Source organism: Cricetulus griseus, chromosome 5, assembly GCF_003668045.3.
Source record: "Cricetulus griseus strain 17A/GY chromosome 5, alternate assembly CriGri-PICRH-1.0, whole genome shotgun sequence".
Classification (NCBI taxonomy): domain Eukaryota; kingdom Metazoa; phylum Chordata; class Mammalia; order Rodentia; family Cricetidae; genus Cricetulus; species Cricetulus griseus.
Genome location: NC_048598.1, coordinates 131474378 through 131496515, shown reverse-complemented (window position 1 = coordinate 131496515; position 22138 = coordinate 131474378). Strand labels below are relative to the sequence as shown.

The 22138-nt window shown below is 42.0% G+C and overlaps 1 protein-coding gene across 2 annotated transcripts in view; it reads left to right on the top strand.

Annotated features, from left to right (window-relative positions):
- Positions 1 to 22138, top strand: part of Daam1 (dishevelled associated activator of morphogenesis 1) — a 168409-nt gene that overhangs the window by 101186 nt on the left and 45085 nt on the right. For both annotated transcript variants that reach the window (XM_027418217.2, XM_027418218.2), the window contains exons 4-7: positions 12071 to 12142; positions 19040 to 19134; positions 20874 to 21207; positions 22017 to 22127. In XM_027418217.2, the coding sequence (XP_027274018.1) occupies positions 12071 to 12142; positions 19040 to 19134; positions 20874 to 21207; positions 22017 to 22127 (612 nt within the window). The remainder of the gene's footprint in view (positions 1 to 12070; positions 12143 to 19039; positions 19135 to 20873; positions 21208 to 22016; positions 22128 to 22138) is intronic.

The window sequence follows — 22138 nt, the reverse complement described above, 5'->3', positions numbered from 1 at the left end:
CCAGTGAAGGCTTAAAATTAGAGACACAGTTCTTCTTCTACTAGGGGACAGTTGGTCCCACATTGGTGGTGTACCTAGCTATTCCCAGGGTGAAATATGCCTTTATGTGCTATTACCCAGATTTTCTTAATTACTGTTTCCAAAGGGTCCTCTCCTTCTGTGTTGAGCTTTATACTGCAAATCATAAATGCACATTGTTTTCCCAAGAGCATCTTACAGAACACAAGAGCCTGCTTGACAGCTTCTTGAAAGCTGCTCTAGTAGCAATAAGCCTGGTACCAAGATGTGGAGCCACAAAAGGCCACAGACACCACTGCCTGGATTTCCACACTGCATTGGACTCGGTGCCCAAGCATGTTACTTTCCAACCAGACCACATTATATTTGGGTCTGTAGCACTCCATGGTGACATACAGGTCAAAACTGACTTTAACAAGCTTTACTAAAGTCATTTGTTCTGTATTATTGCACACCATAGTGTCATAGGGGAATATGGACCTGCATCACTTCTGAAAATAATATTTGCACAATGTTTCTTTTTCTTTGTCATGAAAATGAGAGGGGCTTGTCATCCAAAATTAGGTTCAGATGTTGGACTTGTACCTATTGAGCTTTTTAGGCCTCAGCTGTATTCCATGCTCTGGAGTGCTTTGCCTAAGAAACGACTTGTGAAAATAAATAAAGCAAATGTCTCACAGTCTGGGAAATGGACTGTAAAGTCTCTACTCTTGGTTTTAGGTATAGATTGGAGCTGTTTTCTTAGCTCTGCCAGCATGAAATGTTTCCCCACTGAATTCAGCAGCACATGACTCGTGAGCCCTCTGCTTGGTGCAGTCATCTGGGGCTTGTTCAGGAACCTGAGAGGGAGGGGCAGAGGGCACTTGTGATGTTTGGAAAATACAGGCATCTTGTTTTCTGTTGCTGCTTATAGTTACTAGACCTCTTTAGAAGGGTACTCTTGTTGCTTTTCTAGGGTGCATAATTTGGGGTTTAAAATGGTAGTTGGACATCCCAGACATAACAACAGAGACTGATAAAGAGCCTACAGCAGAGTACTAGTCGTGCACTGTGGCTTCCATGTTACACCTTCACAGATTGTGTCTCCTTCAACCAGGAAAGACTAAACACATATCTCTTACCTTGCTGAACTGCAGTTAAATGGGAGGGGGAGTGTGCTTAATATCTTTATAATGTCCTGAGCCTCGTCTTTGCCCTGTTTCACAATATGTAAAGAGCAATTAAAAAAAAAAAAACATGACAGAACATCAAAAGATTTTATCCACTGAAGTTCAGATTGTATCTGATACAATTGGTTGTTGCCCTCTAGAGGGGTGTTGCGTCTCTTTGTTAATTTCATCTTTGTGATGAATACATATGTCCAGTCTTTGGATTCCTTTTTGAACTGACAAACATCTTACCAATTACCTCACTTACTAATGAGCTCAGTTAAACCTTTGATATCATTTCATGCTGACATTTTATGTTATAAAAAATGTGAATACAGATTGTTAGACTTAGAGAATGAATGAAGGGGATGTATTCAGATGGGTCTGAGGTCTTTAGAACTTTTATTTTGAAATACAGGACAGGCTAGCCATAGTCTCTGTGGGTAGATGAGATCTTTTATCTGGGTTCTGCTAGACTTTGTCCCTCTACTAGACAGCAGAAAAGGGAAGGAGTGAAGTTCCAGGTGTCAGGGGAAGTGTTCTCACAGGCCTGGAAGGCAGAAGACACAGAAGACATTTTGGCAGTGTATGAAGGGCAGAGAGAGAAGTGAGAAAAACATTCCACAGTGGCTCATACTTCCTATAGTAGTTAGCCACGATAGTGGTCACCCATGTTACATTGTGCTAACTTAAGATTTTTGTTTCAGAGACAAAAAGCATCTTCATTCTCACAGTAAACCAGTTCCCTGTTTAGCTTATGAGCTCGTTTATTTTAAAAAATAATAAAACGTGGACTGTCATGTTTGCCTCTACTTATATCTCCTCTTTCAGTACTAACTGTTGTCACTGGGGATTGTCAGGAGAGGGGCTTGTTCTGGTTCCTCTTGGAGAGAGATTTTTATTAGAAATCCTCCTGCAGACTGCTCTGAGTTTCCCATCGTTGACTTACATATGTGAGAAGAGCCCTTACTGGGAAATTTAGACAGACTTGGAGGAGTCCTCTCTGCAAATAATGGACATGCAAATCAGATGACATGCAAGTCAGATGAACTTACAGAAAACATGTGATTAATTTATGAGCTGAGGAAGATCAACAGTGCTATGCAGCCAATAAAGAAATGTTGGCTTGTTAAAATGACGATTTCGGGAGAACATATAATCACTTGTTCAAATTGTTTAAATACCTGCTGGGTTGTTGTTCACAGGAAAGTTTAGATTTACTCCAGGCAGTTCCCAAGAGGTGAGAGTGAAGCCAGCAAATGCTTGACATTACAAGTAAATCTCCATGAGTTCAGCATGAGGGGAACTGGCTAACAGTGTGAGTGCTGATTCCAAAAGATAGTGTGATTCTGAAGCCCTTCTCAGTAGTGATCAGTCACCTGTTGCTAACTTTACAAGGGGACCCTGAACTCCATTAGGGTGTCTTTAGGGTAGAAGAACACCCATATAATTCTATAATGGTATTCCTTAAAATCGTGCATATATTTTACAGCATTCTGAAAAGTCGTTGTCTTCCAAGTCACCGACTCTTTTCAGAAGGATGACTGATGCTCTGAGTCTTGGGAGAAGCTGGGATTCCTGGAGGATGGCGTGGCCACTGTTCTGTAATCATCCTGTGTGTGGGTCCAACCGGATTTTGGTGACAGATATACTTGATGTGTAATTGTGGCAGTGGTCAAAAAATATAGCCAAAGTTGGCAGTGGCAGTGACCACATGAGTATCTTGTAATGTGATAGTATAGGGATTGTCTACTGAAACTGGCTGCCTGCACTTGACCAGCTTCATATAAAGAATGCATTTTGTTCATTGCTAGGACTTGAAGACAGGTGTTGTAAGGACTGAAGGAAATAATAGTTCAGGGAGTCCAGCTTTGAGAACTTCTTAGTCCTCTTCTTAACCAAAGAATAAATAGAAAGAAGTAGGGGTGTATATAAGAATTTAAAGGAATTAATGATGGTATGTTTTTAATTAGGTTTATTTTTCCACAAAATGTATTTTTATTTCATGTAATTTTAATTAAACTATAATTACATCATTTCTCTCTTCGATTTCCTCCAATTCTTCCATCCTTCCCCATCACTCCCACTCAAATTGGTGGCCTGTTTGTCTTTGATTATTATGGTTACAAGTACATACATACAATATATGTACATATATATGCATATGCATGCATACATAAATACAACCTGCTGAGTTTGTTTAGTGTTGCTTGTGTGTATGTGATTTCAGGGCTGACCACTTGGTATTGGCCAACAAGTGAGAGGATTCACCCCTTGTGGTGGTTTGGATGAGAATGGCCCCCATAGGCTCATATATTTGGATGTTTAGTTCCCATTTGTGAACTATGTAGGAAGCAATTAGGAGGTGTGGCCTTGTTGAAGGGGGTGTGTCACTGTGGGAGGGCTGTGAAGTTTCAAAGATGCACAGCCAGTCCAGTAGTGTGCTCTTTCCCTCCAGCTTATGGATAAGATAATACACTCTCCAGCACCATGCCTTTCTGCCTGTTGCCAGGATGGGCATGAACTAACTAACCCTCTAAAACTGTAAACCAGTCTCCAATTAAATGCTTTCTTTTATAAGTTGTCTTGGTCATGGTGTCTCTTCACAGCAATAGAACAGCAACTAAGAGACCCGTGTAAAAAACTAGTTCTCCTTCTCTCAGCAGTCATCAGTTGCCTGTAGTTCTCTGTCTAGGGATGGGGTATAGTGAGATTTCTCTTTTCCCTGCTAGCATATCTATTGGTATTTTCGTTGTTCAGATCTTGTGTAGGTAGCCATATTGTTGTAGCATCATTTATTTGTTCAGCCTCCCTGTCGTTTCTTGGAGATATAATCTGAAAGCAGACTTCCTGGTCCTCTAGCTCTTACATCCTTTCCATGACCCCTTTCCAAAATGTTCCCTCTGCTTTGAGTGCCAGAAGTTATTATACTGTTTATAAAGTAGGATTGGACTTTTTCAGAGAACACGGAATTTGGCATGGGGATAGACTTTATAGATATATAGGTAATGCCTCTCTAGAGGATACTGAGCTTACTGGTCATATTCCAAACACCTTAGGAGTCAATCCTATTGTACACCAGATATTGTGTAGGTAAAGTAGCTTCAGAGACAGGAGAAAGCATGGAAAGTAACTGGTGACTATGTTGGGATTTTGATGTGCTTCAGCCCTCTTGAAAGCCAAGTGCCAGCTAGCACACATGCCAACAAGCTATTTCTAGTGGGCCTCATTGGTCAAGTCACCTCTTCATGTAAATAAGATATTCCTGAAACATGGCAGTTTCCGTTTGTTAATGTTTCTTTTATGGCTGCTTTTCTCTCACACAAGAGCAGGTGAGCAGCAGTGGGTGTGTCTTCTAAACAGCCTGAGATATACCTGTCAGGCCTTTCAAGGAGTTGAAAGAAAGGCCTTTGCCCCTCTGGTCAGCCCACATGTGGGCATGTTCTGAGAAGGTGTCCTTGATACTCATTTTAACTGGAAGAGGGAGCTGGCAAAGTTGTTAGCAAGGCCTTGGGCCTAGTGTTTTCCCATCCCCATGTAGCTCATCCTTCTGTCTCAACATTGTTGCCAACTCTTTGTTATTCGTTTAAGTTTTCTCAGATGCCTACATTATGCAGTCAGACTAATAGTATAAGTATCTTAATCCATCTGTCCTTTTCTGCCTTGTTTTCTGTTAAAAATTCTAGGCACAGAGTGGACTTACATTAGTTTGTAGAACTGGGTCCATGAAATTAGAAATAATGACAATTTCATACAATAAGGTGGCTATTTTGTTCATTAATAAGAGTTTTCTAATCTCATTTTCCTTACACATGGTATAGGTTTGGCTGTTGTTGTTAGTTGTCTTTCCTCTATAATGGACACCGTTGAAATAACATTTACTTCAATTATACTGACACATCCTTTGGGTTGCAACTTGTTTCATTAAACTTCAACACATCTCCACTCTCATTGACACAACTGTAATTTTGCACATTGTTAGATGATTTAACCACTATAGACAGGGAAAGAGTGTGTCTTTTTTCCATTACAAATGTTTTCTAAGAACCTCATTGGTTTTTGACAGTTAACTTGCAAACTCATGGCTTTAGTTGATTGAGTAAATGTTGCTTCACCCTGTGGTTACTGCTCTGGTGAACAGTGCCTCTTCATGATTATCTATCCTTTTGCACAGCCTATTCTGGGACTTAGTAAAGAAGAAAATTCTAATATACAGTACTTGTATATTGTCATTTGTGAAATGATCCTACTAAAGGATCCTATAGTCATTTCAGAGAAATTTACTTATACTTTAAAACAATTTGGTAATTCTACTTGGAATTCTATTTATAGAAGTAAAAGACTTCAGCTGCTACCAGAGATTGATTGGTAAATAAAGAGACATACAGACAGACAGACAGACAGACAGACAGACAGGGATGGGTAGGTGATAGAGGGATAGATACCTCACACAGTTTTTTAAGCATGTGAGTATGGAAGCTTAGAAACTTTTAATGTACCTTAGGTACAAAAATCTTGTCCCAAATACAAAGTGGATATTGAGATCAAAGTGTGTTTTAGAAATAGAAAGTCCTATGAGAAATGACGATTGCAGATATTTGATGTTAGAAGAAGAGAAATGTAGGGAAGTAGAAGACAGAAACATCCATTGTATTTAAGTTCATGATGTATTTTATATCACAGAGATCATCAGCAAAAACAAGGCTCTTACTAATATAACCTACAGTGTTTTTGAACTGGCTTCTGTTTAATTGTAAAAACGGTGCATGTTCATGAAAGGGTAAAATTAGAATTGTATGAAAGTTTATCAGTAAAAGACATTCCCTATTGCTAGCCAGAGGTATGCATTGCATTGTATTGTATATATTTCTGGAAATATGTGTTCTTTCCTACAAATAGGTAATAATAGCTTAATGTATTTGGCCATTTCATGCTGCTGCATTGCTTTTTTTTTTTTTTTTTTTTTTTTTTTACTGCCACATAGGAGTATATTAATGTCTCTCCCTCTTTTTAATTATTTGTATACAGTGATGCAATGAAAAATTTTGTGGCACATAACCATACAGTTGTGAGTGTACAATATGGGCTACATTTCTGAAAGTATATTTAACTAAATTTCAAAGGCTTACATGCTTTTTATATTTGAACAATTACTGCCAAAATGTACTTGATTGATCCTTTTATTGTTGTTGCTTTTCAGTCCCAGTAATAAGGGTTAAGAGTAGCCACAACCAGAGACAGTGTCATTATTGTCATCATTTATTGAGCTTGACTTGTGTGCTTTTTCCAGTGTTCTCCTGATTTGTATTGTCTTTTTACATGCTCACGATGACACCATTGTGAGGCCATCATTGAAACTAAAGCCACATAGCAAGCCTCATAGTGGGCAAACAATGAATGTTTGAGCTCCATGTCTAGAAGAACACAGTCAAGTTGGAGGTGCTAGTGAGAGACAGATCAAAGATGTAATTCTTGTGCTCATCTCAGAGTGAGTGAAACCAAGAAGCAATGCCAAATTCATTCTTCTGTGCAAAATGATGTTGAGAAAAACAAGGTCACTTGTACATATTAAAAAGAATGGAGGAACATTTCTAAGAAATCTTCTAAAGTATCCACTGACCTGAGAGTTGAATGAAAAATGTACCATTTGAAGATGATGTAATGTTAGGAAGCACATCTTTACCTCCTAAGTATCTGGATTTTATGCATATGCGCGCGCGTGCACGCGCGCGCGCGCGCTTGCACACACACACACACACACACACACACACACACACACACGCTAAGAAAAGGGGGTTAAACAATAGTCGATGCAGGGTGGGGGCAAAGTGTCAAAGGTGAGTTATGTTCAGCAGGCAGTCTCAGCCATCAGTATTCTGGTAATGTCTGAAGGCCTCCTAATGAAACAGGAAGAACTGAATTTAAAAAAAAAAAAAAATCACAAGGTAACAAAGACCTGGGTGTCTATTGAATTACCATTGGAGTAACTTTTGAAAATGAATAGCTCTGCAACTGAGTCATTAGACAATGTAAATTTTTGCAAGTTATTGGTATTAGAAGTTAAGGCATGAAATTAAGTAGAGGTTGTGTCCCCACAAAATTGGAATCTAAAACTATAAAGTTCCCACTAGTTTAGAGATTGCAGGAACTTCAGAAACATTCTGACCGCACTCTCCTATTTTGGAGAGAAGGAAAATAACCCCAGATATATTTGCATTTACCCAAACTGCCAACTCAGTGAATAAAAAGGAAGGTTCTAGAATCCCATCTTCAGATGGCTGAATTGGTGGCCTTCCCATCATACCATATCTCTAAACATTAGTGGCATATGTACACATTCTCAACCCCACCCACAAAATAACAAACCAGCAGAGAAATTAATAAATTCAGACACTTATTTCTGTTCTAATTCTCTAGCAGACGTGAAGATAATTCTGGCAAACTTAAATGTGTGTAATGTTTTCAGGGAACAAAGTCCTACTTTGATCCTGTGTTGTGTCACAGTCCAGGGCAGAATGCAGTTAGAGGGTAAAAGATTTGTTTCAGTATACAGATCACCATCTATGAGTGAGGGCAGTCAAGGCAAAAACTCAAGCAGGAACTTGGAGGCAGGCTGACTTAACTGTGCACACAGTGTTAACTCCCCCAGGAACTCACTTAACAGACAAAGAGAGGTGTTAGGCTCTGGCGTGGCTCAGAGATTCACTATGACCATGAGTAAATTTAATAAGTAATTTTATTAAATACTGTCTAGGACCATACCCAAGACTCTAGATGCTCAGATTATGCCACTGAATTACATTAGTCAAAGGCTTATAGAGGCAAAATCACAATGCTATTTATTTCTTGCCTACATGTGATCAAGCACACATCCTGTGCAAATGGGGGCAACCAAGCTTGTTTACAGAAGCAAAAACACATGATTTGTTACCTTATCTGAACAACAGCCCCCCAGCATCCCAGGAAGTTATCTGTCCTTGGGCAAGTGGGATTTATAGGTGAGAGGCATTTTTGTTTTATAGATCTCTGAAACACAGTAACTTCAAACATAACAACCATCACAGAGGTACAGCAGGAACCACAGAAGAATGTTTCCTGATGGTTCATTCTCAGCTAGTTTCCTTGTACAGCCCAGGACCACTTGCCCAGAAAATGTACTGCCCATAGTGGGCTGAGCCCTCCTATATCAGTTAATAGCCCAGACAGTCCACATGCCAGTTTGATACTAGGGAATTCCTCAACTGAAGTTCTCAAGTGAGTTCTAGATTGTATCAAGTTGACAGTTAAAGCAAACTAGGACACAAAACTAGATTTTAATGTTTGGGTACACTAGAGAGAACATTTAATATGAAGTAGTCACTTAAAACTACTTTTCTCAGTATCATGAACTGTGGCCAATAATCTATTTTGGGGGGTCTTATTTTGTTTTTGAAATAGACCTTACTACAGTTCTCAGATTGGCTTCAACCTCAGGATCCTCTTGCTTCAGTCTCCCAAATGCTAAGATTATAGGTTTTATATACCATACATGGCTACAATAGTCTATCTTAAGAGAGGGAAAAATCTTGTTTTTCAGACTGTAATAAGCTAGTATTCTTGTTTAGATAAATGCTGTAATGGGATTGGTAAAGAAAGTGGCATGAATAGGGTTAGCTGAGTGATTGAAGAAGGTTCTTATATGCAATCCCAGGGTCCAGAACTGCATGGTTAATAGCTAATTTTAAGTTTTACAGAGAAGTCTCCAGGAAGGCCACCTGTATCGGGGCCTGGGGTGACAGAACAGAAAGGTTAAAGGAAAGCTTTTTAGCTGCTCTCTGAGAACAGATATGTGTATACATAATGGCATGGATGGAGGGATCGAGGAACTCCTCAAGTAGTGTATAGAGGGCAGAGTAGAGCTAATCTGGGTAAGACATCAGACCTTAGAACCAATGTGGCAGAATAAAGTGTGAGGAAAGGTGAACTGTTTTTGTCTGCTGACCCTATTCCAATTCTCTTGCAGCGAAATGGTTAAAAATGGAAGGCAGCCTTATATTTATCTTCCATGGCTCACGAGGCCTTCTAGGTCTAATCTTAGGAGAGAGTGCACCCTGACCCTTCCCCAATACCTCTTTTCCACTCCTTCAGTTTAGTCTTTCCTTGCCCTCTCTTCTTCATCAAAATGATATGATAACATTTCATATGACTCATGAAAGCAGACTGAAGGAAATGGTAATATTTACAACAAGGTCTGACACATAACAAGCTGTATAAGTGCTGGGTATTGCTGTTGCTTCTATCACCCTTGATGTGTCTCTATAATCTTGACTATCTTAACTGCTTCTTCCCTGAAGTAAGAAAATGGAACTGAGATAGATGGCCCAAAGAATAATACATGTCAGAGGCACAGGACATGCTTCTCTTAGCAAGGACACACTTGTCACCAGGAAGATTGTATGCCTTAAACATGTCTTCTCCTTTGTGTGTCTGAGCATCCTGGGTTCTTTATAGGATGCCCCCCCCACCAGAACAGTTGGTTCATTTCTTTCTGACTAGCCAGTGAGAACTATAGACTTCTAACAATCTCTTACACTAGAAGGAGAACGCTGACTCAAACTTGTGTTTCCTCTGGCTACTGTTGCATGCTTCTGTATGTGAGGACCGGGACAGGCAGCTCAAGCTTCATGGCCAAGAGGAAGAGCTTTGAGAATCCCCCTGCCTCCTACTGCCAGAGCAGCATCAACCAGCTCATTCACACACATGGCATGTGTGATCTTCTCAGCAAGGAACATGTGAAGTGAAAAGTGCCCCATTTTGACTAGAATATCTACTCTTAACTGCTGGTATTATTAAAACATTTCAAAAATGCAAAGTCTTCCTTCTGTGCTCTAGTCTTCAGTTTCTAAAATAATCTCTGTTTTGTATCCAGGACTATGAAGCTTACAACAGACAGGCTCTTGTAGAACCTTGGACATGGGACTTGATTCTTGTTTGCTTTGGAAATTTGCCCTAGTTTTGGGAGAATAGAAAGATCTGGCACCTTCTATTTCATTTTATAGGTCCAAATACCATTGAATATCACTGTGGGTTTTGGCTTGTTAAGTACATTAGTAACAGCAGGGTTTTGCTAATTTTAATGCTCCCTTTAAGAGGAAAGTTGGGTTCAGCATTTATGCAGCCACCATAGCTCTTTTATTAACATGTTAAATTATAACCAAGAGCTGTTCTAAAAACTCATCAGACTTCCTGAATAGTTCTAAATCACAAGAGTGTAATTCAGCCCAACTTCAAAGTCACTGCAGTAGCCCACCTTGGCCCTTGTCGTCTAGCTCTACATCTGTTACTACCCACTCGGGTGGCCCTGTAGACAGCCACTTGCCTTCTTGTTATGATGACTTGAAAATAGTTTTGAATTGTATTTCTTTTATCATAGCTGAGTAGACCCACTTAGAAGTATTTGCTAGAGAAAGTGCAGTGTGTGTGTATGTGTGTGTGGGTGGTGTTGGGTATGGTGGCTCACAAGTATAATCTCAGCACTTGGAAAACTAAGGCAGGAGTATTACTCTAAAGTTGAGGCCAGCCTGGGTAACAGAGATGGGGGTTGGGGGTGGGTGGCGTGGGCAGACATAAAGTCTAAGACTAAAATTAAAAGCTCTCCCAAGAACCAGAATGTGTATGTCTACATGTATATATGTGGGCTACTGAAACTAAGAACCCTGAAGCAGCTAAGAACCACTTGAGCATCACACAGCAGCTGTGTGTACATGGCAGTGTCTTCTCCAAGGATACAGAGCTAACCCATTATATCAGGGTGCTCCCCGAATGTGAAGATAGGGGGCTACTGTGCTATTTCTCAGCCCTGTTAACATGAATGTCTCACAGACACAAGGGTGTGCAGAGATGCATAGAAACTGCACACAGTGTGTCTCGTGCATGAGCATGATGTGTCTGCAGCAGAAACTACAGTGAGCAGGTGCTCCTGGAGTTTTCGGCTCAGGCTAGTCAGTGGCCCCCCATCCACACATTCTCCCCCCTCCCCACCCCGTTCTGGCTCCAAGTCACTCTGGTTTGTGGGACACAACAAGCTGAGGTGCTTTGGGAGTAGGTTTCTGTTCTTTTTAGCAGAGACATAATCTATTTTCTACCAAAACTCCTGAGCTAGGTTATCAGAAGAACTGTGCCTGGGACTAACGTGTGTTCTTTTTATTACTTCCACCCAATGTCAGTACCCTACTTTAGGCCACATCAACTGAAATCTTACTTCAAAAATGATAATGACTGCTGGACTATGAGTAACAGCCTGAAAAAGTCTGGTCATCAACTGGCCATGCCTGCCGTGTTGAGGCCGGTCTCCTTCACTCTTGAATTTCAGGCAGATATGTAGTCCCAGTATAGTTCTCAGTGTGATATGGGGCCTGAAATGCCCTTCCCCATGTCATTATGTCCCTAAAGGAAAAAACTAACCCTGGTGTGAATCCTCCATGGGTTAGAACATGTCCTTTAGTCATATCTGAAATTTTGGTGCCCCCCTCTCTCTCTTCCCCCTCCCCCTCCTCCATCCCCCCCTGCCCCTCCCCTATCACCCCTCTCCCTCTCTCCCTCCTCTCCCTCTCCCTCTCCCTCTCCCTCTCCCCTCTCCTCTCTCCTCTCCTCTCCCTCTCCCTCTCCCTCTCCCTCTCCCTCTCCTTCTCTTCTCTCCCTCTCTCCCTCCATCCCTCCAACCCTCCCTTCCTCCCTCAGATTGGGAAGAACATTCTAGTCAAGTAGATGACCTGGTATTATAAATAAGTATCTGCTGTATTCTGGTGGCTTTGCAGAGCACTATCCTGATGCATGGCACACCAGATATACTGCTATGTGTGGACCTTTGCAGTATATCACCTTTTTGTAGTTTCTGACTTTTTCTCTCTCTCCCTTTTTCATAGGACCAGGAAGAAAACAAGGGAGCAACAAGTTGGCCTGAGTTCTACATTGATCAGCTCAATTCCATGGCTGCTGTAAGTGTCATTCCCATTCTGTGGCAGTTGAAATCTAGTGCAGAGTACACAGTTGCACAATGAGTTTGATTGAGTAAGACCTTCTGAATGCCGTTACCTTCCAAGACTCTATCCCAAACACTCCGTTTTTGAAGTGTTGGGGACAAGAGGGCTGAAAGGTTGCTTAGCAAAGTGATTTTTCTAGCATGTTTTAAATAGGGTCTACACATACTAAAATATGATTGATTTTAATGTTGTAAGACACGGTATCATATGAAATATAGCTTGTGGCCAACTTGAATTTGCTGTTGCTGTGACTAATTATCTGGAGCTTCGAGACACTATTGTGGAAGCCAGAAACATCTAGTGTGACTAAACATCCCTTCATTATGCTCTTGCTGATCTCTTGCTCACCGGGAACTTGGCTCCTCTTGCTTATTGATTTTTTTTCTCCATTTTTTTATTTGAATTAGAAACAAGATTGTTTTACATGTTAATACCAGTTCCCTCTCCCTCCCATCCTCCCCAACTACCCCCCCCCAACTAAAACCCTACCTATCCCATACCCTTTCTGCTCCCCAGGGAGGGTGAGGCCTTCCATAGGGGATCTTCAGAGTCTGGCATCTCCTTTGGGATAGGGCCTAGGCCCACCCCTGTGTGTCTTGGCTCAGGGAGTATCCCTCTATGTAGAATGGGCTCCCGAAGTCCACACCTATGCTAGGGATAAGGACTGATCTATTACAGAAGGCCCCATGATTTCTGAGTTCTCCTCACTGACACCCAAGTTCCTGGGGTCTGGATCAGTCCCATGCTATCAGTCTGGGGACCAAGAGCTCCCCCTTGTTCCGGTTTGCTGTTTCTGTGGGTTTCACCAGCCTGGTCTGGACCCCTTTGCTCATCACTCCTACTTCTTTGCAACCGGATTCCAGTTCAGTTCAGTGATTAGCTGTGGGTGTCTGCTTCTACTTCCACCAGCTGCTGGATGAAGGCTATCGGATGACATGATTTTATGGGGATGGGGCATGGTGATCCTTTTCCAAAAAAGACATATCAGGAGTCAAAGTGATTTGATGAAATTGTGTAATAATCAGAACGCTCTAGGGAAAGCTTTGGGCCATGGCTTTTGGGTTTAGCTATCAGTTAAAATGCATTCTCAGTAACTGAATTCTGACCTCCGAAATGTTAGTATTCCAGGCAGCTTGAAAATCATCTATTAATCATAGCTGAAATCTGAAACAGAAAATAAATCACCAGCCTTTGAGCCTTACCAGCTTAAATCACATTGCCATTGATGAAAATGAAGTCTGACCACAGTCTGCCTTAGTAGGCACACTCATGATTTTAAGAATCATTTGTATCCAATTTTAAGCTTAAAATATCAAATAGAAGGTACCTCTTTCCTCTTCTTACTACTCCAAGCAAGCTCTTTCAAATAATCTAGTGCTTTACTGCTGCTTCCCCTGCAAATGTTAAAAACCAGCAGAATCAAGGCCAGTCTGGTCTCCCGAGCGAGTACCAGGAAAGGCTACAAAGCTACAAGGAGAAACCCTGTCTCGGGGGAAAACAAAACAAAACAGCCAAAATCCATGAATTGCCTGCTCTTCTTTGAGCTTTGAGGGGCCTTCACTTTCAGGCTCTTCCTCTCCGTTTCTTTCTTATTCTGCTGTTGTACCTTGAATAATAAACAGCCCAGTAGATGTGTCTAGGACTGTGTGAATTATAGAAGAAATCACATAAGCTTTTGCCTCAAGGGTTTCTGGTCTAAAAAGCAGATAAGAGAAGAATATAACCACCAAATCCCATTTCATACACTGTGTACTGCACCAGAAATGAGGAAAAGGTGACCCCAGCCTTTGTGTGGATATGCTAACAGAATGGGAGATTTCTGATGACCACCAGGGATTTTTCTGTGCATTTGGAGCCATTTATTATTTCTTGCATGTAGAGGCTGTTTGTGAATTCTTGTTCCTGACTATTAGAAAAAAGGAAGTGTCAAGCATTTTGTCTCTGGGTATAATTAAGTTGGCATTGTTTAATGTCTAACAAGAGAAATGCTTAGTTAATGAATTCCCTGCCATGAATGGAGAAGTACTAAGTATTGTGGGTTTTTCTTTTCTTAGATGTTGGGAAGTTATATCAATGTATCCTCAGGTGACCTTTTTTTTCCTGCCATATCTAGGCTTATCCTTGAGGTACAGGGTCTTTGATATTCCATAATGTGGCCCTTCTTCAATTCCCCCCCCATAGCTTTTTGCAGCATCTTGAGTAGTCTACACTGTAACTGTCTTCCCCAGGATATCACAAGATTGTGTGACTTGGTTGTCCTTTATGTGTCAGACACCTGGGCCATTATCTTTCTAGGGTCAAAGATAAAGGTCATTAACTGTGAGTTAGCCAAGTCTCAAAACCCTTAAAGAAGCAAGGAGCCCAGTAACAGCAGAGACCCTGCTGAGTTCTGTCTCTCACCAATCTTGTTGCCACTAGTCCTTGCATAGTTCTGGCTGACATCTGTGCTAGAGACTTCCTCACCACACACAGCAGAAACCCTGAGACATTGTCCCCTGGGACAGGGATGGTTCCGAGTTCCTCCAAATCCTTCATTGTCCCTGGAGCAGGATTCTGGCTGTCTGCTTAGGCAGATGTCTGATGAAGAGGCATTTGTCCACATTGTCATCATCTGTCATCATCAACATCAGTGGCAGCTACTACTCGAGAATGTGCCTCACATGACAGGCAGTACTGTTTAAGTCCTGACCCTCATGATGTAGTGCCAGTGCTATTCATAGACAGTGTCTAAACCTGGAGGGAAGTTACCTTGCCCAAGGTCATCAAATAAAGAAGTGGTCATCTAATTAGGAATGCAGACCATCTGGATGGTCACTCTTGGTTTTGAAAGGGATGGACACTGTAGGCACTGCAGACACTGTAGGTACTGCAGGCACTGTAGGCCCTGCAGACACTGTAGGCCCTGCAGACACTATAGGCACTGTAGACCCTGCAGACACTATAGGCACTGTAGACACTGTAGGCACTGCAGGCACTGTAGGCACTGTAGGCACTGTAGACACTGTAGGCACTGTAGACACTGTAGACTCTGTAGGCACTGCAGGCACTGTAGGCCCTGCAGACACTGCAGGCACTGCAGACACTGCAGACACTGTAGGCACTGCAGGCACTGTAGGCACTACAGACACTGTAGGCACTGTAGACACTGTAGACTCTGTAGGCACTGCAGGCACTGTAGGCCCTGCAGACACTATAGGCACTGTAGACACTGCAGGCACTGTAGACACTGCAGGCACTGTAGGCACTGCAGACACTGTAGGCACTGCAGACACTGTAGGCACTGCAGGCACTGTAGGCACTGCAGGCACTGTAGGCACTGCAGACACTGTAGGCACTGCAGACTCTGTAGGCACTGCAGGCACTGTAGGCCCTGCAGACACTATAGGCCCTGCAGACACTGCAGGCACTGTAGACACTGCAGGCACTGTAGGCACTGCAGACACTGTAGGCACTGCAGACACTGTAGGCACTGCAGGCACTGTAGGCACTGCAGACACTGCAGACACTGTAGGCACTGCAAGCACTGTAGGCACCACAGACACCATGGGCACCGTAGGCACTGTGGGCACTGTGGGCTGTTCTGGTGAAGGGAAGGCTTCTGCTGCCTTTAATGCCCCTAGAGTCTGATGAAACAGGCCAGAGCAGCCCCACTTGCTGTAAAATCAGCCCTTTGTGGAGCAAACAAGTCAAGTTACTTTATGCAAGCCTCATACCAAGAACACTTTGTTCTTTCAAGGACCATCTGTTGGTTTCTAAAAGTCAAAGAAAAGTCTGATGCAGGAGAATGGCCTAATAGGCTTTAGGACTGGAGCTTTGGGAGGAAGATGTGAGGTGCCATTTATTTTGCCTAGTTCACACCAAGGAAATGTTTCAGAGCGGAGTGGTTCTGGTCCAGGACACTGTCTCACTGTGTCTCAGCAGCTTTCCCTGGAAGGTCCTTGCCAGTGTGTACTGTGTCTTTTGCTGGCTTCTTGTGTGAGCAGATGCTTAGGGCTATCATAAAGCCTACCCTGTATAATCACCAGTATGTACTACTTGTGTGGCTTGAAGATTAACTCTAGAAATGTAGGCTTATCTCCCTTATCAACTCTAAGTTGCAAAGGAAACTCTTAAAGTCTAAACACTTGAGGCTTTCTATAAAAAGTAGCATTAGGATGGCAGGTTGATTTTTGTCACACGAATGCAATCTCAGATCCAAATCTGATGGTTTCACATTAAGGAATGAGCATGGTCCTTCTGCTCTAGGGGAGCCCTCCCTGCATTAGTAAAGGGAGTTCCCAGCTCTAAGAAAGACAGGTGTACTGCAATGTCCCTGTGCTCAGAAGCCTTCTCCAGGGTTGCTAAGCTGCTAAGTGTACAGGCCTTTACCTGGTGGTAGTGACCTACAATAAAATGAGTGGTTTTTGTTCAGGATGCTCTTATGAAGCTCATCTCCATAAGAAGGAATGATACTCACTGTCAAGGCCTGGTTGTGAGCTGCCACTTCAGAGTGCTTCTGACACTCTAGAGGCGTCCAGCTGCCGCTGGAGACTGAATGCCCGTCACTGACTTCACAGGATGGGTGTCATGCGATTTGGAGGAATTCTTGGCCTATTTCTGTGCATAGCTTCTTCATATACTCTCCTCTGGTGACAGCTGTCGAGACACATCACCAGCAAATAACATCTAAAAATAAAAGAAACAAAAGACCCCCCCCCCAGCTGCCATACATGACACTGGTTATTTATCTTAGGCCTTATACTTCTTTCTTACCAAAAGGTCAAATTGGGTTTTAGTTTTAACATTCAGTTACTTCATGTTGGTGCTATTGACTTTAAAAGTCATAAAGTTTCCCATGATGATTTGCAAACCTGAGAAATGCTAGATTGTTTAGATCCGTGGATAAGCTTCAGGCTTATCTCTCTCTGTGGAGTCACCTCACCGTCCCCCACACAGCCTCTTCTCAGATTTGTAACAGATAGGGCTGAGGAGACAGGAATATGTGTTCAGAGCAGGTGAAGGAAAGGGCCAGCAGCTTGTGGGTGAAGGCTTCTGGGCTAGATGTGGGGTAGGAGGGCTGTTCTGGCACAGCTAGGTAGTCATGGATGAAAGGAAGTGAAAAGAGGGTAACCCTTGTGGATATTGTACTTCATGTCACCTGAGGACTCAGGAGATGGTGCTTTAGCTTCTTTCCCAGTTGCTGTGATAAATTCTCTGAGAAAAAGCAACTTAACAGAAAGTGTTTTTGTTGCTCACAGTCCAAGGTTTTGGGCCATCACAGTAGAGAAGGCAAGGCAGCAGAATTTGGAGCACCTGGTCACATGACATCCACAGTCAGGAACACAGAGCTGAAGACTGGTAGTCACTGCTAGCAGTGACTACCAGTCCTCAGCTTGCCTTCTCCATTTATAGTCCAGGGTATCCTTCCCGGGGGGACCATCCCACTTAAAATTAGAATAGGTCTTCTAATATCACTTAATACAGTCAAGGTAATCCCCCAAAATAGACATGCCTAGAGGCCCATCTCCCAGGGGATTATAGATTCTGTCACATTGACATTTAACACTAGCCATCATAGACATCCAGATACAGTAAAAGACCATCTCGAGAGAATATGGCAGCTGGGGCTGGAGAGATGGCTTAGAGGTTAAAAGCACTGGCTGCTCTTCCAGAGGACCCCCGGCTTGATTCCTGATACCCACATGGTATTTCACAACCATCTGTAACTCCAGTGCTTGGCTTCCTCAGGTATTGCACACACATGGTATACATATATGCAAGTAAAACAACCATTCACATAGAAGGAAAATGAATAACTTTTTTTAAAAAAGAGAGAATATGCAGGATATTCTCCCCTAGTTTCACAACACCTGCCATACACGTGCATACACATAGTACCACACTCATACTGATAATAAGTAAATAAATAACTGATGTCACTGAGATCTGCTTACTTAGAGCCTTGCTTCTGCAGCATCAACATTGCCTGGAAATTTTTGAAGGAATATAGCATCTCAGGCTTCCTCAGACCTGCCAAGACAGTCAGCTAGAGAAGCACTGCCTTAGCAGCTCTCTGCATAGTGAGTGTGTGTGTGTGTGTGTGTGTGAGTGTATGTATGTGTGTGTGTGTGTGAATGTATGTGTGTGTGAGTGTGTATGTGTGTGTGTGTGTGAATGTATGTGTGTGTGAGTGTGTATGTGAGTGAGTGTGTGTATGTATGTATGTGTATGTATGTACGTCTGAGTGTGTGTGTATGTGTGTGTGTGCACCTCATCTCCTGTCTCTTTCTCCCCCCCACCCCCCCACCATCCCCACCTTCCATACCTTGATTTCTGAATGATGTTGGGTCATAATTAAGAACATGCATTTACTCAGAGAGTAGAGACCATCTTAGTATCAGATTTAATTTAATTGTTACTTTTAAAAAAAATTGACATAAAGAAATCCCTTTCATCTTCATTCCAATTTTAGCTAATTCTAGTGATCACATGGAAAAGAGGCTGTGTGTGTCACCTGAACCTGTGATGCTTTTACCTTTAGGTGCCAGAAAGTTTCACCCAGCTATAGGCTCAGCTTCTTCTCTCTGTCAAATACAAATGGTGACATCTACATCAGGGCATGTGATACAATAATTGTACAAACATCTGTACAACTTAACCTCTTCTAAAATGTTCAAACATTTTATTAAAATGTCATTTATAGTTTGAAAGTCTAACTTGTAATACAGACAAGACTCTACAGAGTTCTTGGTGGTATTCTTTGGTTTTGCTGGTACTCAATCTTAATCATAGATGCACTGATTTTTTTGGTAGAAATAATTTACAACAATTAAAACATAATAATGAAGACGTAACTTCTGTTTTCTTTTGTAGAGGAAATCTCTGCTGGCTCTAGAGAAGGAAGAGGAGGAAGAGAGGAGTAAAACCATCGAGAGTCTAAAGACAGCCCTGAGGACAAAGCCCATGAGGTGCTTTCCCCTGGGTAGTACAGCCGTCCTCTCCTTCTTTCCTCTCTCCCTCCTGTATGCTGCAGTGCTCAAACCATCCAGGGACTCTTACTTTTAAAAGCATGTAACTGAACCATCGGTAGCTACTTTGATCTCTGAACCTTTTAAAAGAAAGGCAGACAATGACTAAAATAACTTTTGCAAAAGAAAAGGAAGGGAGAAAGAGGGAGAGAATGCTAGAGCACAAGTATGGCAAGACCATTTTCATTGCTCTTAGGAATGTCAGTGCTCCCGTTTGGGAGCATAGTAGGGCAGCTAGTTCCTCACAGTGTTAAACATAGTGTCACCATATGACCCAAAAAGCTGTCCTCCTAGGTATACAGACAAGTAAAGTGAAGATGGGTTCCCAGACACTTGTGTGCAGGTGCTCATTATCAGCATTATTCAAAGTAGTGTTGTTGTTTTTGTTGTTGTTTTAAGTGGAAACAACCCATATCCCCTGAGCACCCATGTCCAGCTGACAAATGAGTAACTAAAACGTAGACTATGAGATATTATTTGACCACTAAATTGTATTGTCTAAATCAATGAGCTTTATGGCATGTGAATTATATATCGGTAATAATGGTTTTACCATTATATGGTAATAAAGATGGGTTGGCTTTCTGGCAAGTATTGAATTCTCTCTAGTAACTACTTCCACTCTGCCCCTACTCCACTATCACCTCCCACTAAGACCTCCAGAGTTTGGGAAAGTATTGATGTTCTTACAGTACATTTCATTAGCATGGGTGCCATGAGTAAAGGGTAGTGTAATGTGGTGGAATGGTTAAAAAAATAATAGTTAGCAATTATATTTATTTAGTAATAAAATACAAACTAAAGAAAAAGTATTGATGCATACAAAGCACTGTACAGGTGTTTGACAAGGGTCATCCAGACCATGACAACAAACTCCTCACTTCTTGGTCTGTTGTGAGCCCTGAGCTGAGGTATCCAGTGGTGAGAGAGCTTGGAAGTTCCAGGGTAGTCAGATAAATAGATTGTTCTTATCTGTGCTGGTCAGCTTTCATATACACATGTGCATTGTGAATTCTCACCCTTCACAGTAAAGGTTATAAATACTGATAAAATTAATTCACAGGAACAAACCTTAGCTCTTACCTGTTTGTGTATTAGGATTCCCTGTAGTGTACCATGTAAAAGAAGGGTTTCACTATTAAACACCCAAGCAATAAAAGGAGTCATTTGTCTGATGAGCAGTAGAACTGAGGGATGCTTCCCTTTGACATGTAGGGGCAATGCTCAGGACCACATAGGAACTAGATGCTGCAGTCACTCAGATCAGCAAATGACTTTTAACTTAGCACAGGAGAGATATTCTAGGGATGGGGCTATAGTTCAATGGCGGAGTTTTTGCTTAGCATATCTGAGACCTTGAGTTCAATCCCCAACACCAGGGAGAAGGGGTGAATATATATATGCTAAGTGACTGCTAGTCCTGGCTTTGTGAGAAGATGTAATCTGTTGGTATTTGTACCAGCTGAGGTATGCTTGCACCAAATGGAGATTTTTTCACAGTCTGGTTAGATCGGGTCTGTGCTGTGGAAGAGGCAAAGAATTACAAAGACCTCATTAATGTAAGCCTTACATTAATGTAAGTCTACTTCCTTTCACGCCCCCCCCCCCGGGCTTTTCTGTTAAAGACGGTTCCAAAAGCACAAAGGAGCGAATCTAATCTTTTCTTTTCTTCCTGACAGGTTTGTCACCAGATTCATCGATTTGGATGGCCTGTCATGTATTCTCAACTTTCTGAAGACTATGGACTATGAGACCTCTGAGTCTCGGATACATACCTCCCTCATTGGCTGTATAAAGGCTCTAATGAACAACTCTCAAGGCCGGGCCCATGTCCTGGCTCATTCTGAGAGTATTAATGTCATTGCTCAGAGTCTGAGCACAGAAAACATTAAAACAAAGGTGGCCGTGCTAGAAATCTTGGGCGCCGTGTGCCTGGTTCCTGGAGGTCACAAGAAAGTTCTGCAGGCTATGCTGCACTACCAGAAGTATGCCAGTGAGAGAACCCGCTTCCAGGTAAGTACTCCCCACAGGCTTTCTCATTCACCCCACTCTTTACATAAACAGGTACCTTTTCTGGCCCTGATAGTTCCTCCCAGTGCTCACACTTTGTCTTTAAACATTCCCTTTCTCTTAGGTTCAAGAACAGGAAAATAGAATATGATTTCTCTGTTGATCATTCTGGGGTCTAAGATACACTGAACTAAAACTATGACCCAGGGCTGGAATACATGTTGATTTCACAGAGGGCCCAGGTTCAGTTTTCAGCACTGACATGGTGATTCACAACCATCCATAATTCCAATTCCAAGAGCTCCGATGACTTCTCCTGACCTCTGTGGGCACCAGGCACATGTATAATGCGCATACTTACATGCAGATAGGACACTCACACATAAAATAAAAACAAATACATTTAATGCAATAAATTTTAAAACAAACTGACTGCATCCTACATATTACATAGCACACATCTTTTGAATCCATTGGCTGGAATGTCCCTTGAAAACTTTGCAGGTTACTATTCTTTATTTAGGATCAAAATTAATAGTGCGACTGTGTCATCATGTATCTACTCAAAGTAAAAAGCAAGTGGAGACTAGGGGGCAAAGTTTCTCGTGTTTTATGTACACTTGCTGTGACCACTCCTGGAAAAGAGTTCATAACCACAATCCTGAGTATAAAGGAGGCTGTCTCTGAATCAGTGTAATTCTGGGGAAGACTTTAAAAATTAACCTCCAAGCATTAGAAAAAAATCTTTAAATGAGCATAGGTAGAGTTGGTAATGATTCAGACCCTACTTTTTCTATTTGTATAATTGACAGACATTAATTAACGACTTGGACAAAAGCACTGGGCGTTATCGGGATGAAGTGAGTCTCAAGACTGCCATCATGTCCTTCATCAATGCAGTGCTAAGCCAAGGAGCCGGAGTGGTAAGAGCTCT